The sequence below is a fragment of the Argiope bruennichi genome, chromosome 4 (assembly GCF_947563725.1).
Source record: "Argiope bruennichi chromosome 4, qqArgBrue1.1, whole genome shotgun sequence".
Classification (NCBI taxonomy): Eukaryota; Metazoa; Arthropoda; class Arachnida; order Araneae; family Araneidae; genus Argiope; species Argiope bruennichi.
In genome coordinates, this window is record NC_079154.1 from 114,886,285 (window position 1) to 114,903,116 (window position 16,832).

A 16,832-nucleotide genomic window follows, 5' to 3' on the forward strand; every position below is an offset into this window, starting at 1 on the left:
TGTTGTTAATTATAATGTTCACATACTCATGAATATGCAGACAGATTGATAATCAAATCTTTCACTGAATTTAGTCTAAAAGTTGACAGATATTTACAGTTATGTTAATAAAATTACATATCAGTTCAGTCCTTCTAATACTTTTTATTTCGTCCATAAATTTGGAAAGGCTTTAAAAATATGGAGATATATCAAAATCTCGATGTCAAAAATATTAGCGATTACAATATTTTCTTTCTCAGTACTTCACCTACATAGAAGTCTTAAAATTTCGAGGTCGAATGTTACGATGATAACACAACTTCGCATTCGCGGTTTGATGATAACGCTACTTTCTAAATAAACAATTAATCGGAGACATAAATGAATGATGAATAAAAAAAAAACATTTCCAGAAACTTTCTGATCTAAAAAATACTTAGTTTCAAACTTATTTTGTTTATAAAGATTTAATCTTTCCTTATTTAAATGCTTCATTTTATGACGAAATCGCATATGCGATATGTAATACAAAAATAATGAGTAATAATTATTCCAAAAATAATCAAATTAATTGACACATGACTTATCTCATCAAAAGAAAGAGCAGATTTCTGCTGTTTCATTCTCTAATACACTTCGATTTATTAGTTTTATATGTCTGTTATCTCACCCATTCTTTATAGAGGTCGTTTGGGCGGGTTTTTCAACACTGATATGCGGAGTTTTATCAAAAAAATTTGATTAGCTTTGATTGCGGGACAGTTAAGAATTCAGTAATGCATTCAGTGCCTATATAATGGAGTAATGTACACTACGTCTTATTTAGCAGAAAGACAATCCACCAAAAAGAACTGCAGGTGTAAAATTTGCCTCGATATTCCTAGGTAAGATAAGGATTTAGAATATTAAATGTTTATTTCATTCGTAAACTAGCTGCCTTTGGCAACCTACTGATTCCCCGAGAATTAATGGTTACGTTTAAATTCATTTGAATTTCTTATACATAAATTTTTCTATATTTGTTGTGTATAATTATATATATTTGCTATACGTATAGTTCCTTTAGCAACGTATTTTTAAAATTATGATAGTAATTAAGGTCGTGTATTATGAACATTACCCTCTTTAAAGGAATCAAGCCATACAGCGTCACATCAAGCTTGAAAATATTAAAATGATGTTCTATTGTCCAAAATACATAAAATTTTGGAACTCTAGCATATTAATTTTTCTAGCTGGCAAACAAAATTTTGGAGTTCGACCGATTTTGAGGTAAATAACAGCTATGGTGTCACAGTTCTACGTCAACCTTTTAAAAACGCATCTACTTTCAAAGAAGCATACGTAATAATAAAGCAATGCTGGTAAAAGCAGGTCAACCTTTTAAAAACGCATCTGCTTTCAAAGAAACATACATAATAATAAAGCAATACTTGTAAAAGCAGGTCATTAAAAACGCACCTGCTTTCAAAGAAACATACATAATAATAATGCAAGACTGGTAAAAGCAGGTAAAAAAAATATATGCGATTAAAAGATGATGATGAAAATTGCCTTTTATGCTTTATTCATTGCCTACGCGATTTTGAGTTTCAAAATCCCCTAACTAAAACAACATTATGTTCTCACATGATAAAAGTATGTAAAGATTATCCTGTTTCATTTTTTTAAATTAGTTTCAATTCGTTGTCTGTGACTACATTCGAGATTAATTTTTTTGAAAAACGTTCGAAAATAGTTATATTTTTAAATATTTGCTTAAAAAATATTGAAAAATCATCTATGGAAACAAAATATACCACTTAAATAAAAAAAATTTTTTTTTTTTATTAGAAGAAAATTTTTTTAGTTTTGGCTAAAAAGAGGTACAAAGCAAAAATCTTCTGGTTTAAAGGTTTATCAGATTACTTACTCAAAATTTTGCAAATAGCTTAAGAAATATATTATACAGTTCTTGAACTAAAAAATAATCTGAGTTTCTATCCATTCTATGGATATGTCCATATGGATCCTATCCATGGGTTTCTATAATAAATAATAATTTTTTCAATTTTTTTCGCATTGTTCATCACTAAAACAATTATAAAATATTTCTAAATGAATAGAATTACTTATTCTCTTGTTCAGGAATTACAGAACGTATTGAGAAATTATTAATCCCCAATTTGAACAAAAAATATGCATTATATTTTATTTTATGAGTTTTTCCATAAGAAAACTCTATTATATTTTGTATTTGAGAAAACAACATCTAAAAATGTAAAACAGCATTAAAATATACATAAATGCAATATGAAAATAATTGTAACTTCCAAAAAATAGACGTAGATACAAAATTCTAAAGAAACTTATTCAAACATTAAAAACATTAAATAATAAAAAAATTCAGAATTTCGAAAAAAAACGACTTTTTAACGTAGTCAATTTCTTTAACAAAAAAGTGTTTTAAGGCAATTCTTAGTAGTAGAATGAATGCTATTAGTAAAATAATTAATTTTATTGAACAATTTTATAATCTTTATCTTCAAATGTATTTAGCACAAAAATATAATTGTTATAATTGCAATTATCATGATTGATTCTGGAATAATTTTTGATTACTCAACTACAGCAAACTCGACTTGATTATTTTTATCAAACCAATCGTAAATATTATTTTCTTTGTTTCATTCTAATAAAACTGAAATATCAATAAAGTAATGAAATGCACAGCAAGGCGCAACATTTTAAAAAATAAATCAAAATAAGACAGCGAAATGTTATTCTTAAATATATTTTAATAATGTCGCTCATATACGAATGGATAAATTTGTTTTTGCTTTTTTAATTTATTAATTCTTCGTTTTTTTTATACTAAAAATATCGTTTTCCAATTTTCTGGAAGAGACTGAATTTAATATTTCTTATCTATACAAAATTTTCAAACTATCCAAAACATCAAATCAAATTTTAAGGAAATTCTAAAAATTATTTTATAAATAACATATGAAAACAAACAAAACTACATTTTGCAATAAAATTGATCTTCAAAGTAAGTTATTTAGAAAAAAAAGTTAAAACCTTTCTTTTATAAAATTTTAAACAGTTATTCAGTTATACTCTGATATTTTTTTTTTCAAAATATAATTTTATCGCTATTAATGCGTTTCTGAAAAAAAGTCAAACAAAAAATAAAATTCATTTTCCATGGAAGTGATTATGGTAAAAAGATATTAATTATTTAGTTAGCTTAAATAGTTTCTGAGGTTTGATATTTCATCATCGAATTTACTTACTTCAGAGGTTAATGATTTGCGAAACCTGTATTCCTGGGTACTCGGAAAATGACCTTGCAATGGCGGGAAAAACAAAATAAAAAGGTTAAAGTGTTTTATTTTTCCCTAGAATTTTTTCTTCAAAGTTCATACGAAAAATGAAAGCTGTAGTAGTAGCATAATTATTTATATTACTTTAGTTGTGGAAGTCTGGAGTAATTTGATTAAAAGTTTATTGTTCTAACCTCATAAATCATTAATAGGTCTAATCTTTGATTACACTAAATGCCATTAATTGAGGGTAGATCTAATGGTTAAGAGATTCCATACAGGCATAAATACTATTTCATGTAAATAATGTTTTACAAAATGCAATTTTTAATACAAAACAGGGGAAATATTCTGGGATAAATAGTTTTCATGAAACTATTTGCAGATAAATGACCAAATTAATTCAAATAAATTTGCAAATAATGACCATACAAATAAATGACTTCCTTATAGACACAGGTAAGAGAATTTACGTTGATGCTATTTTGGCTCTCTGAGATCAAAGCAACATCAACACAACATAACGTATTCAATAATTTACAAGCTGTACAATAAGAAGCGCGTTCAAGAACCACTTATCAAACGCGACTTTCTTGCTCTACTTCTACATTGTTTCAAGCGAAATTTTTAAACGATTCTGCTGACGACACTTTGGAAGTTGCATCTGAAAGCCTTTTATTCAATTTAACTCATAGGTGAAATCAGTTTCACTGGAAGAATTCGAAAATTGCCTTCTGTTATGTGTCAGCAGAGCCTCCATTGGTGCTTCGTCCTTAACTATTTCAAGGTCTGTATAAAAGATGGCAAACAAGGAGGAATAGCTAAAATAATTGGCACTCGGGTTGTTATTAGTGATTTAACAAATGTATATAAGGTTGTTTTTTTTGGGGGGGGGGGATTCTGCCACTTTAAAAATCGAATGCAGTGAAGTTTCTTTGATGAATTCTTGAGCTTTGATCATTTATATTCCCTCTACCCCACTGTCGCATCACTGTTGACAGCAAGAAGAAATTTTTCCCTCTTTCAGAAACATCCTCAGTTACTCAGTTAGAGCTGTCAATGGAGACGCTATCGTTCCACATTCCTATTCTAGAGTTAATTCTTTTTCTAAAATTATCTAGATGATGTTTTCCCCCTATTTGTTTTCTGAAAATGAAGTGAATCAAAACGGGCAACAGCAACTCTTGCTGACTCTAGTCTTCTCCAAAGTTAGTTCTTCTCCAAATTCCATGACTCGAATTTAGTTCATAACTTTTATATATAAAAAAGTCCTCTTGCGCATAACATAACAGAGGTCTAACTAGAAGAACTAGAGAAGAAAGCAACTGGCTGGTCAATTCACCCTTGACAGCATCTTGATCCCAACCAAATCTCATTGGAAGATGAAGGAATAAATATATCCCAGATGAACAATATCAATATCTTCATGGACATGGAGTTGGAGCTGCGTTTCGTGTCCTGATCAATGATTCCTGGTCCTACCATTGGTCTGCCAAATTGAATGACAAAAATACTGTTTTTCAATCTGAACTCACCGCACTTCATAAAGCAGTAAAATATGCATCTCAGTTTTCAAGCAACAGCACTTTTAAAATACATGTTGGCAATAGAGCTAGTATCATGGCATCCTCTAATCCAAAGAGTACAAACTAAATAGCAAAAGAAATTTTTGGTGCCCTGCTTTCAAATCCAACAATGAAAGTCTCATGGGTTAAAGAGCATGCAGGCAATATAGGTAATGAAAAAGCGGACCAACTGGTGAAGGACGCAGAAATGGGCAATTTTAATTGCAAACAAAGCTTCCTAAACCACATATAAAAGCCTTGCTCCGGAAAGACATATTAGATGAATGGCAAGGATATTGGAGCAATGGTGACACAGGCGGAAAAAATTTTAATATCATGTCTTCAGTCAACCTTCATTTCACTAACTGGATCAGATAGGATAGTATTTTCTTCTCAGAACACGGCCCTTTTCCTGCCTACCTCAAAAGGTTCAATATCTCTGAGAGTGACCAGTTCAGTTGCGGTCGGTGGGATTGGCACGGCACTTCATTATGCTACGGAATGCATCCTCACAATCTCTTGGCATATGAAAAAACCATCACCAAGCCATGAACAAGAATGGCTGAAGAGAGTCACCAGCAACTTTCTTTCCAGGCAAAAAATCCACATTATAATTAAATTTATAAGTGAAAATAGAAATCTATTCTTGCCTCCCTAGCTCTGAACATCAAGTGTCATACTAAGAAAGGTTAAGGGAGGAAAAAGCACCGCAATCTCCTATCATACATTTCAATCAAACAGATTTTTTCTTCTTTCCCATTAACCAAATTATTTTCCCTTCTTATTTCTAAAACTGCATCCTCTTCTACAATGTCATAAAAATAAGTGAACGTAGAATATATGTATATTTTTACACATTTTATTTCTCAGCATATTATCATTTCAAATAATTCTTCTAAATTGAAAATATCTGTAAACGATTTTCATCTCAATATAATTTCTTGTATGCTTGCAAATTCTGTAAATAGTTGGTTTTGTTTTTTTTCTACTGTAAATATTTTGGTACTTAAATAAAATTCCCTTAACATGCCCACCAAACCGTTCAGTGACCAGAATGGTCACGGATACAGGGATATGAGACGGCGTTTTGTTCTGTGTATAAAAGTACATGATATAGCTCACTCTATCCTTTCTCTTTCTTTGCACAGGGCATCCCAAAAAAATCATTTTCTAACTCTCAGAGAAATCAAGCCAACAAAATCTTGTAGAATTTGCAGTAAATTCTCAAAGGTTTTGTCACCTGAAAAAATACAAGCTTCGCACATTGTTTTTCATTCTACTTGCTCAAAGCTGGTGCAGTTTCTTATTCTCTGTCAATTTATTGACAGAGAATTCATTTGAGAGCCCACCCTTGTGTTACCAATCGCAGTTTTTACTGCAAAAATGGACATGTTTCTTTAAACTTGAATTGCTTTTTAAAGCTTGTAGATGATTTTCGGGATATCTTATATATTTAATCATATTTTCTCAGAGGTTCAATAAAATCGTACTTTTTAAAACAAAATTGATACATGAGTCTCTCGGCCCTGTTAGACAACATATTTACTCTTTTGCAGTCCCAGAATGGCCAACGAAGAAGAAAAGAAGATCCTACCCGATTATCAGGACACAGGCTATGGATTCAAGATCGCAAAAATGTTTTCGATGGATGCTTTCAAATCTGCCCTGGAGTACAAACCTCGCCCCGATGACCTGTTCATCGTCACTTACCCCAAATGTGGAACCACCTGGGTACAGAACATAGTGGGCTGCATCTTCCGGGAAGGAAAGCCCTTCACATCGGCTATCGAATTTCTCACAGGTACTCCTTTCTTGGAGATGGCAGGGGCAGAGGCTGCAAAAACCATGAAGAGGCCCGGAGCAATCAAGCTGCACCTTCCCTTTCATCTGACACCATACTCTAAAGAAGCCAAATACATATTTGTGGCGAGAAATCCAAAAGTAAGTTACTCTCAGTTAGTTTTTAATGATTTATTCTAAACTTATCGATACTAAGACGTTGAAATCATATTGCCAGATTCCTGCGACATTTGAAGTAAAATTTTGACAAAATCTCCAGATTGCGTCAAGATGATCGCATTTGCATATCAGGTGGAAAGCAAGCGTCGTTCCCTTCTCTTTGCCTCAATTATCTATATTAAATGGAAAACTTTTAAAGTTAACAATTATGTTTCTATAAATGGAAAATAGTATTGTATTTCTCTGTAGTTTCCTATGCTATAAAATAGCTTATAAATAATTGCAAAAAAAACTGAATGCATTAAATGCATTCAGTTTTAATAACTGAATGCATTTAATGCATTCAGTTATTAAATGCATTAGCAATGGAACCAAACATCTTTATATGCATTTTCGATCACTATTATAAACTGTACTCAAGTCCTTGCAACCTGTCGATAAAAATTGAACTGATTACAATCCATAGTTATGTAATAATTAATCTTTGAAATATATTATTTTAAACAAATATTTTCTATGATATTTTTTAAAAAGTCACGTTCCAGAACAAGTATTTAAAAGATGCGTCTTTATTTCACGATTGCGTCCATTTAAGAAATGGTAATAAAAATATTTTTGATCTATAAACATATAAAAATAAACAACTTCGACAAAAGCTATTTGCCCACCATCGATATATTTAAAATAATTGGCAAAACCAAAGAATCAATTCTTCATCCCCGAGTATTGATTATATATAATTCATATTTATTTTATTTGAGACCTCATAACTTTTAGATAGGGCATCAGTTGTAGTTTGGCCGTCATCACCTTTTATTTTCGATAGAAATCTCAAAAATACTATCGCACTGTACAATCCCTATTTAATGAAAACCTTGGCTTAGTATCATAATCACAACTTTATGTTTTCATCATTTTATATTTCGTATAAAAACTCATGGGCGCCACAGGCATCAGCAGCCGTTTTTACCGCTTTCATCTTCTAGAGATATTGCAACCTCAACAGATTTCACCAATTTTTAACTATGAGGATAAGATATGTTTTATGGTCGACAAGACCGTATTAATATTACTAATATTATGAGAGAACAGAACAGTCACCGAAAAAATTAATTTAATCATGTCAATCAACTTTTGATAAACTGCATTTTATCACAACAAAGTAAAATATTATTAAAAACCATATTTGCTCAACAATAATAGAACATTCAGAATAATCAGCTGAGCTTGTGAAGTGGTGAAATGAATTGACACAGAAAATAGATGAAATCGATTCAGTTGTTGAGGTTTGAGACTTTTCAATATCTCTCAAAAATGGAGGGAGCACATGATCATTGCGCATACTTTTATGGCCCATGAGTTTTCATATGAAAAAAAAATCTGCGAAATCGGTGCGGTAGTTGAGGGTGCTCAATTGGTCCTTTGATTCTTCCTTTTTATTTGAAATATATAGATATTAAAATAAATGATATCGAAGTGACATGAAATTAACATTTTTTTATAACAGCTGAGGGGAAAAAAAAGAACTTTATAATATTTTCTACTCTCGCAAAGAAACGAAGTATTGTGTTTCTTACTTCTTCCTATACGAATCCTCCGAAAAAAAAAACACTGTAATCAGCAAAATATGTTGCACATTTATTTATAAAGTGACATAAGACAATAATTTGAAAAAAATACAATCTGTAAAGTGGTTTTAACAAAAAACAGTTGTGTAATTAATCGGCAAACCTCAGGAAAATTATTCAGTATAATGTAATAAAAGCCAATATTCAGCTGAACAATGTGTTATTCTGGTCAAATCACTGACCTTGTATATGAAGAGTGGAGAGGAGGAGGCTTTAAGATAAAGAGTGACATAATTGCACTGTTACAACATACTACTTGACCTTGGTTCAATTTTGATGTTTGATATAAAATTATTTACCCCATTCCTTATCATGACCATAACTCAAAAATAAGATTTATTTTTAGAGTCATGTTAAAAATAAGTATATATTCCTCATCGTAGAGCTCTTTAAATCTGTAAAAAAGCTTTTAGAATTTTGTCCGTGTGCATATAAATATAATAACTTAAAAAACGCAAAGAACTAGATGAATAAAATTTGTATTGGGGGGGGGGGGGTCTTCAACTCCACACTGTATATATGTATCATATTGTGGTCTAAAATGTCAACTTGAAAAAATGATGCTTCACAATATTATATTTTCTTCATTATTGAAACAAAGTATAGCTATATTTACAAAAATTACTATTTTATATTGTTTATACAAATTACATATTTACATTGTTATTCATGGTGATTTTAAATACAAATTCAACAATCATTTCTTTTATTTACCTGTCCTTTTCAATTTTGTCAAGTAAAAGCATAAAGGCTTAAATTGTTAATTTGTACACACCATATCAAAGCTATTATTAGAAATAAATTTTTTAAACTACTCTGGATAATGATTCATTTATCAAAAATGCATCATTCAATAAATAAAGTTTTTTTTTTTTTTTTTTTTTTTCATTTTTGAATGCTGTAAAAGTATTTTTTCTTTATATAGAAATTTCGAAATTTACCGTCGGAAATCATAAAAATTACAAAATGAAAAATATGATTCTAAAAATCGATGGCAACAGTCATTATAGATAATTTTAAATTATTTTATTTTATTTTTTCCTATCAAGTGCAAACATTAGCTTTCAAATCTCGAAGACCACAGAAACATCCTTTAGTGAAAATACATGAAAAAGAAGAATAAAAATATTTTGAATGTTCGAATAAATATCTGTTCACCATATTATTTTAATTAATGAGTAGCTTTCTTTGGCTAAACTTTGATTATGTAGTCATTTGGCGCCTTGCGAGGTTGGCAATTTTTCGGTGGAGCTTTTGCTACCGTTACGCTATTGTTGCCGTTCGTGCCACATTCAGCCTTCACTAAAATTTGGCGATAAACTTTTTTATCGCCAAAATGACTGTATATCAAAGTGTTCCCTTTCTTTTTACTTTTTTGTATTGAAAAATGATTTGATTAATTTAAAACTGTAATCATCTGTAAATGAGGTGTTTGATTTCTAAGCTGAATGAATGTATTGAACTTTTCAGAGGTAAATGACATGAAAACATTGACCTTTTTAATACTTTTTTTCGACAGGATTGTGTCGTCTCTTTCTATCACCATACTCGAAATATCGTTGGCTACAAATTCAAGAACGGCAAGTTCGACGACTACTTTGAATTGTTCATGAAAGGAGAAGTGGATTTCGGAGACTATTTCGATTGCTTGCTGTCCTGGTACGAGCACCGAAACGATCCAAATGTGCTCTTCATAACTTACGAACAACTCAAAGAAGACACAAAAAAGTATACACTGAAAATAGCCGAATTCATGGGTGAAAAGTACAAGGTAAATGTTGCTGAAGTCTTCGTTCATATAAAAGTAAGGTACGACCGGAGTTTAACCCTCTGCTTGATGCAATTTTCAAAAATCGCCAACTCGCCAATAACGGTCTTGTGCCGTGTTTTGCGAAATATTCAAAAGCGAGGGAGCAGATGTCCAACCATGGCGTATAATAAAGGTGAAAGATAATAGGTTTGCCAGTCTGGAGGTTACCAGCTTTGGCGCATTATAGCAAATTGGCGAAGAAGGGGGTTAAACTCCGGTTCACTCAAAAATAATTCTGTAAATGAATTTTTTGGCATTCATTATCTCCCATTTAAAGATCACAAATCGCATAAGTTTGTTTTTAAATTTTTCGTTTTTCTACATTTTCGTAAACAAAGAGAAAGTATAATTGTCAAAACATTCGAACGCGAGATTTCGAGGCATTTTCGCGTTTTAAATCATTCTGGGTCCGAAACACACTTTTTAGAATTATGTCAGTCTGTCTATTTGCGTGTCTGTGAGCACGATAATTCAAAAATGTTTCGATCTAGATGCATGAAATTTAGTATATGAATTTATCAAAATTGAAGAATTTTAGTCAAATTTTTAACGAAATCCATTCAGAGGAAGTCTGTCCATCTAACTGTCAGAGTGCTAGAAAACATGCTAACAATTAAAAGTAAAAATTTAGATGCGTAGACATGTGCAATACTTAAATTATCGATCGGTATTAATTTAGAGCCTAATCTATCAAGTGATTGACTATCTGTCCGTCTGTATGTGATATTTTCATTACAGTTTTAGTTCTTTATCAAATTTTGGATTCAATCCTTCTGAAAAAATACGGGAAATACGCGGTCGATTTTCTGGTATTCATGTATTAAACGCATATTGGCGATTAATTATTAAAAAAAATCGCCAAGGGTCACGAAACAAGATTCTATAAAAACACTAGATTCATGAATAAGATCTATCTTTGACTAGTAGTGTTCGCATTGCTATGCAGTTAATACTCAAGTACTTATTTCCTTTTCTACCCTACAAAGCATACAACTCTCAAGTAAGACTGGAAATAAAAATCTGATGACTCGTGGTGTTCTCGTCCTTTCCCAAGGCTCACAATTTTATGCGAAGAAAAAGGGAATAACACCTTTATTAAAGCATATCAAAGAAAGTTTCGGGTAACCGACACCACCTTCTTAACATTTAATTTTCACTTAAACGTATTACTGTGAATTCATTTGCCTTGATTCCTTTTAAAACAATTATATTTATTTATATCTGTATTTCATAACTTTATTTTTGTGTATACTCGCCCACATTCTCTCTAATAAGGATGCAATCCCTGAGAACGTATTACATGGCATTGGTGCACAATAGTTACGAAATATTAACCTTTGGCGTGAATTTAGCATTTTCACTGAATCTATCGTGTCGTCCTATACGAGTTCTTTGGCGATTAATCGCTGGCATGCCGTTAATAGTATCCGATAATCGAATTTATGTTTTAGATACGTTTTTACAAACCGACTGAAACAAAAATTCGACACAAAACTACACTTGTAATCGCAAAATTCCAAATTAAATTTGATATATTGTTACTAAATTTCCGGGTTCGTTTGGTTAGTGGAAGTTATATGGTGTGGAGAACGTTCAATCAGCAGGCGGCAGTAGAAAAAAAAACAACTACGTTTATTTACACGAAGACAGCACAAAGACGACAACTATTTACAGCATAGAGAAGGCAATTATCTTCAGCCGAGACGTGCACACAGCAGCATACAACAAGATTCTACTGCAGACAGTACCGCACAGCTTAGTTCAGCACTAGCTTGACTCCATCGCTGCTCTGCTAATCTCTGGAAGACTCGTTCTTTACCGTCGATTCCGACTACCCTCCGGCAGCTGCAGGCTGCCTCCTTTTATAGGTCTCAGAAGGCGGGGCTAGAAGCCTCTCAACCAATCAGGAACGTTCGAGGCGTATCTCGGTTCCTAATGGACGGATCGGGAAAATTCTCGATGTTTCGGGTATAATCTATTTTGGCGCCAAAGTCGCTAAATTCATTACCAAGTCGCCAAATAGTCGCCAAGCTCTGGGACCTTCCGACGCGACACCCGGACTATGTCCAATACAGATGACTGTAAAACCGTCTTTCTGAGGATGAAACCAACTATGCTGGGAAGCAGCATCACAGATTCGTAACAATATTAAAGTCACTGCATTTTTTTAAATTATCTCATTTACTTGTTTTCGAAAGTGCAGACCGACAAACAGTCGACCCGTAGTTGGTTTTGCTTCAAAATTTGACAAGTGTTTATACTATAGATATTAAATCTATGTACCGAATTTCATCTATTTAGCTCTCTTCGCTTTGTAATTATCGTGCTAAATTGTATTCGGACAGCTGGATAGACGGACTTCCTCTGAGCAGATTTCACTGAAAATTTGATAGTAATTTACAAATTTGGTATAAAAGTGGCATACGTCCGTCTAGTTCAAAACGTTTTTCAATTACAGACAGACAGACAGACGAACATATTTCAAAAATGTGTTGCTGGAACTCAGGGAAATCTAAAACGTGGAGATTCGTCAAAATCTCGCGTTCAAATTTTTTGACGATTATTTCTCTACACTACGTATACGAGAAAGTAAAAAAGAACTAATAACCTCTAAATTTTATTTCTAAGTTGTGATTTACCAATGTCTTTTCTCTTTTTATTATAGTATATTATTCAATTTCTTTCTTGATCTGGAACTTTTTCTTTCGTTCAAATATGACCCTTAAGTTATGCTGATGGTGCTTTTCTATAGATGACATATAAAATGCAATATATCAATAGCTATTGCATCTCCGTCCAACTCACAACTCTCATCTTCCATTTCATTATAGGTTATCATAGTACAAGAAGAGAATGTAGAAAAATAATGCCGTTATTTAGTCATTAGCTTTTTTATTACTGTTGAAAAATAATGAGCGAAAAATGTTGTTTTCTATACAAAATATGCATGAACTAAATGTCATTCTTTGTTCCTGCAGGACATGCTGGTGAATGACGAAAAACTTTTAAACGACGTCATAAAATACAGCAGCTTCAGCTTTATGAAAGAAACCATGAATAAGAAAGTTGCCGAATTAGCAGCTTTGCCGCGGGATGTAATTCTCAACCACCCAGACTTACCTCAGGGACTCAAGGATCTTCTGGTCGGAAAAGATGAAGGGTTCTTTGATCCGGATCCAAATAGTGTTACTTTTGTCCGAAAAGGTGAGAAGTTGTCAAATATCATATATAAAAATGCACGAATTCTTTGGTTTTGGTTTTGGAACTACAACAACATACAAATTTTTACTTGAATATTTTAAAATAGAACAATATTCCGATAGAATTGTGTAATCATTTGTCAAAATTTGTAGCCAAATGTGATTTGTTTATTTAAAGTCTTTACTTTATCTTAAATCATTGTAAATTATTTATTGCTACAGCATTCATCGACAAGTTAATGTCAAATGATTGAAATTAGTCTCCAACCTCATGCTGCGCTTGACTTTACTGGAGTACTTTTGTCCGATATAATAGAAATCAAACGAATTAAAATCTAGAAACTTTAATCTTGTATCTTCAAAATTATCCTATGATGAACAGTGACTAACCAATTTACTCTAGAGTAGAAAAGATATCATATTATCTTATGCGTGAAAATAAATTCAACTTCTTTCTATAAATCTTACATCAAATATACAGTAACAATGAAAGGAAGGACCGAGGCCTGGTTGGTAGTGCGTTGGATTCACGTCCCTTAGGTTGCGAGTTCGAACCCCGCCGGTCGGATATTCCCCCGCGTATAAATCTGTCGTGGTCACAAAGGCCTCCATGTCGAGACTAATACCATTGGGGATACTGGATCAGGGGTGATCGTTCTCTGATTCAGGTCTAAATTGCGATCTGTGGATGAATGAGTGAAATGCGTGAATGAAGTCCGCCCCGTAAAAAGGGTTGCGACGTGTGTGTAGCTAAGTCGTTCACTTGGCCCTAGATGGTGCCGCTGTAAAAAGGCAAGGTACGCTCCCCCACCGGCTTAAAATCGCTGTCTTCGTAATAGCGGGCTTGTCCATGGCAATTGCTATAAGAAACAACAACAACCGAAAGGCTAAACATGTCAGTTTTAGTTGTTTGCATGCTCATACACTGATCCTCTATCTTCCCCAAGAAATCGGAATAGCAAAAATGTTGACTCTTTTAGTTGTACGCATGCTCATATATTAATACCTCTACCTTCCACAAGAAATCGAAATAGTTAAAATGGTGGCTCTCGGGCTGAAAATTTTTCATGTTTTCGACAGTTTAACATGGATTTCTACTGGATTCAATTGTGCTCAGCCCTAAGTGATAACAACTTTCATAAATGGTATCATCTGTTTGAAATTACAGAATGCCTGCTTTCTACAATAATGTTAACCTACGGAATAAATAACAAATGATGAATTCAACTTACCTCAATAATTTCTAACCTTTCTAAATCCTATTTAATTAACTTTGCAAATAGGTTCAAATCAGCTGTATTTGAAAAGAAAGTAGCTGTTAACTAATAAATAAAGTATAGCAAAAAATAAGCACGTCATCCTGTGCAAATCGCAAAATAAAGCTGAAAACAAATTATTGTTTTAAAACGCGGGAGAAAGTTAGAGAATTAAACATGCATTTACCAATCTATTAAATAAATGAAATAAATTTAATTTATAGCAATTATATGATATAATACTATATTTTTTCCTTTATTACCAGGTGTGGTTGGTGACTGGAGAAATTATTTATCTCCCGAACAAAATCAAAGACTGAATGAAAGATTTCAAGAAAGAACAAAGGGAACCGACATCCCAGAGCTTTGGAAGGATTACATGTAACGACAAAATGTATTGGTTTCCATAAATATTGTCTTGGATAGTCATATTAAAATCTGAGCTGAAGAGTTTATTTCATTTTCTTTGTATAAAAGCATTCTGAACTTCAAGAGTAATAAAGCCCACTAGAAGACTTTAACGTGACTAAGCTTTCAGTGTTTTAAATATATAATACTTTAATTTCTATTTTCTCTATCCGAAATCTATGTTGTCCCACATTCTCATTTATGAAAAGTGTGCAAGGATCAACAGTATTATTATTGCCAAAAAATTCAGTCCAAATATTAGAATAATTTCAAAATATCAAATCTCTTTCAATCAGAAAACCTCAATTTTGAATTCTAATGTTGCATTAAAATTATTCATTTTAACTAATTTTTGTTTTTCGGTTGTTTTTTTTAATAAACTATATATTTTTTTTTTCTTTAAAATATTTTTAATTGTAATACAAATAAATAAATTGCCACTTTAACATAAAGTTTCTTATGTTTTTGCTAAAAATTGTTTGGAAGGCACATAAAAGAGAAATTAAATCATTGGTTTTATAGACTCGGAAAATATAAAAACTCAGAAATTTGCTATAAAGTTGTTTCAAGAAAATGCCAATAATACTTGCTGAGTCTCAGTATCTAAATAAATCGAATAAAAATGAAACTTCTGAAAATAAAGGAATCGATGAAATATGATTTTAATCCGCCTTTTGACTATCAATCAACTATATTTCGGTGTAATGTCTTCATATTATTTTTATTGGAACTTTATTTTATTCTTTCAGAGAAAATTTTAATAAGAGAAATAAACATTTAAAAAAATCATAAAATTTTATTAATTACAAAATATTTATTAGCAACATAAAAGCATGTTCAAATTACCAATTTTAAATGTTAAAATAAGTACAATAGAATTTTTTTTTAATGTAGCATTTCTTGGCTATGTTTCATAGAACACTTTTTACAAATTGATATTGTGTATAAGTAAGATACAGCAAAATGCGATGCCTGTGGCTCTCAAAACTATATAGTTTTAGGAAGTTAAAACAACTAAACACTAAAGTTAATATATTATTTCTCTAATATAATTAACATATATAATAACATTAATAATCTCATATTTAAAATTAAATATAAAAATTCAACATACACAAATCATAAAAAATCATAAAAGGTTTTAAAGATCGTAATTTGTAAAAGCCTTCTCCTCCCTTTGTATATTTCACCCTTTAGCAAAGTAATTCTGTAAAGGCTCACAGGAAACTCATTCTATTTACATCTATCTTCAAAAACAGTCTGCCTTCTGTTGCTCAAGAATTCAAATATACAATTTACAAACAAAAATACTTTATAGCGGTAGTAGTAGAAATGATACTATCTATGGTTTGTTTATTCATTAAGGGTGTAAAAATCAAGCTGAGAATACTCTTATATAATTCTCATAGCACATAAAATTATTTTACACAAATTTAATATATAAGTTAAATAATCCCCATGTTTCGTTTTCGCAGAGTATTAAGTACTCTTTAATAAATCCAATGAGTTAAATACGATATTATTTATATTTGTTGTATACAGATTACTGAAAATTGAAAGCTATTCAAACCAAAATGATAAATCAGTTAATAATTTAATTCAGTTGAATTTAATAACAGAAAAGGAATACTATCTAAGAGATCCCTATCACTCTAATATCCAATTTTATCATTATCAATTAATGATAAATATTAAGTTTTCTTCGATTATTTACTAAAA

The 16,832-nt window shown here is 31.4% G+C and overlaps 1 protein-coding gene across 1 annotated transcript; it reads left to right on the top strand.

Moving 5' to 3' along the window:
- Positions 1-716: 716 nt before the first annotated feature.
- On the top strand, positions 717-15,165 carry LOC129967125 (sulfotransferase 1E1-like). Its single transcript, XM_056081811.1, has 5 exons — positions 717-866; positions 6,409-6,793; positions 9,959-10,210; positions 13,228-13,453; positions 14,972-15,165. The coding sequence occupies exons 1-5, from the start codon at positions 787-789 to the stop codon at positions 15,088-15,090; spliced, it is 1,062 nt and encodes a 353-aa protein (XP_055937786.1). The 5' UTR covers positions 717-786; the 3' UTR covers positions 15,091-15,165.
- The last annotated feature ends 1,667 nt before the right edge of the window (positions 15,166-16,832 follow it).

Excerpts from the sequence above, each read along its gene's own strand:
- LOC129967125 (XM_056081811.1), top strand. The coding sequence starts at position 787 with ATGTACACTACGTCTTATTTAGCAGAAAGACAATCCACCAAAAAGAAC. Across the intron at positions 6,794-9,958 it reads TTGTGGCGAGAAATCCAAAA|GATTGTGTCGTCTCTTTCTA; the intron begins GTAAGTTACTCT and ends TTTTTTCGACAG. Across the intron at positions 10,211-13,227 it reads TCATGGGTGAAAAGTACAAG|GACATGCTGGTGAATGACGA; the intron begins GTAAATGTTGCT and ends TTGTTCCTGCAG.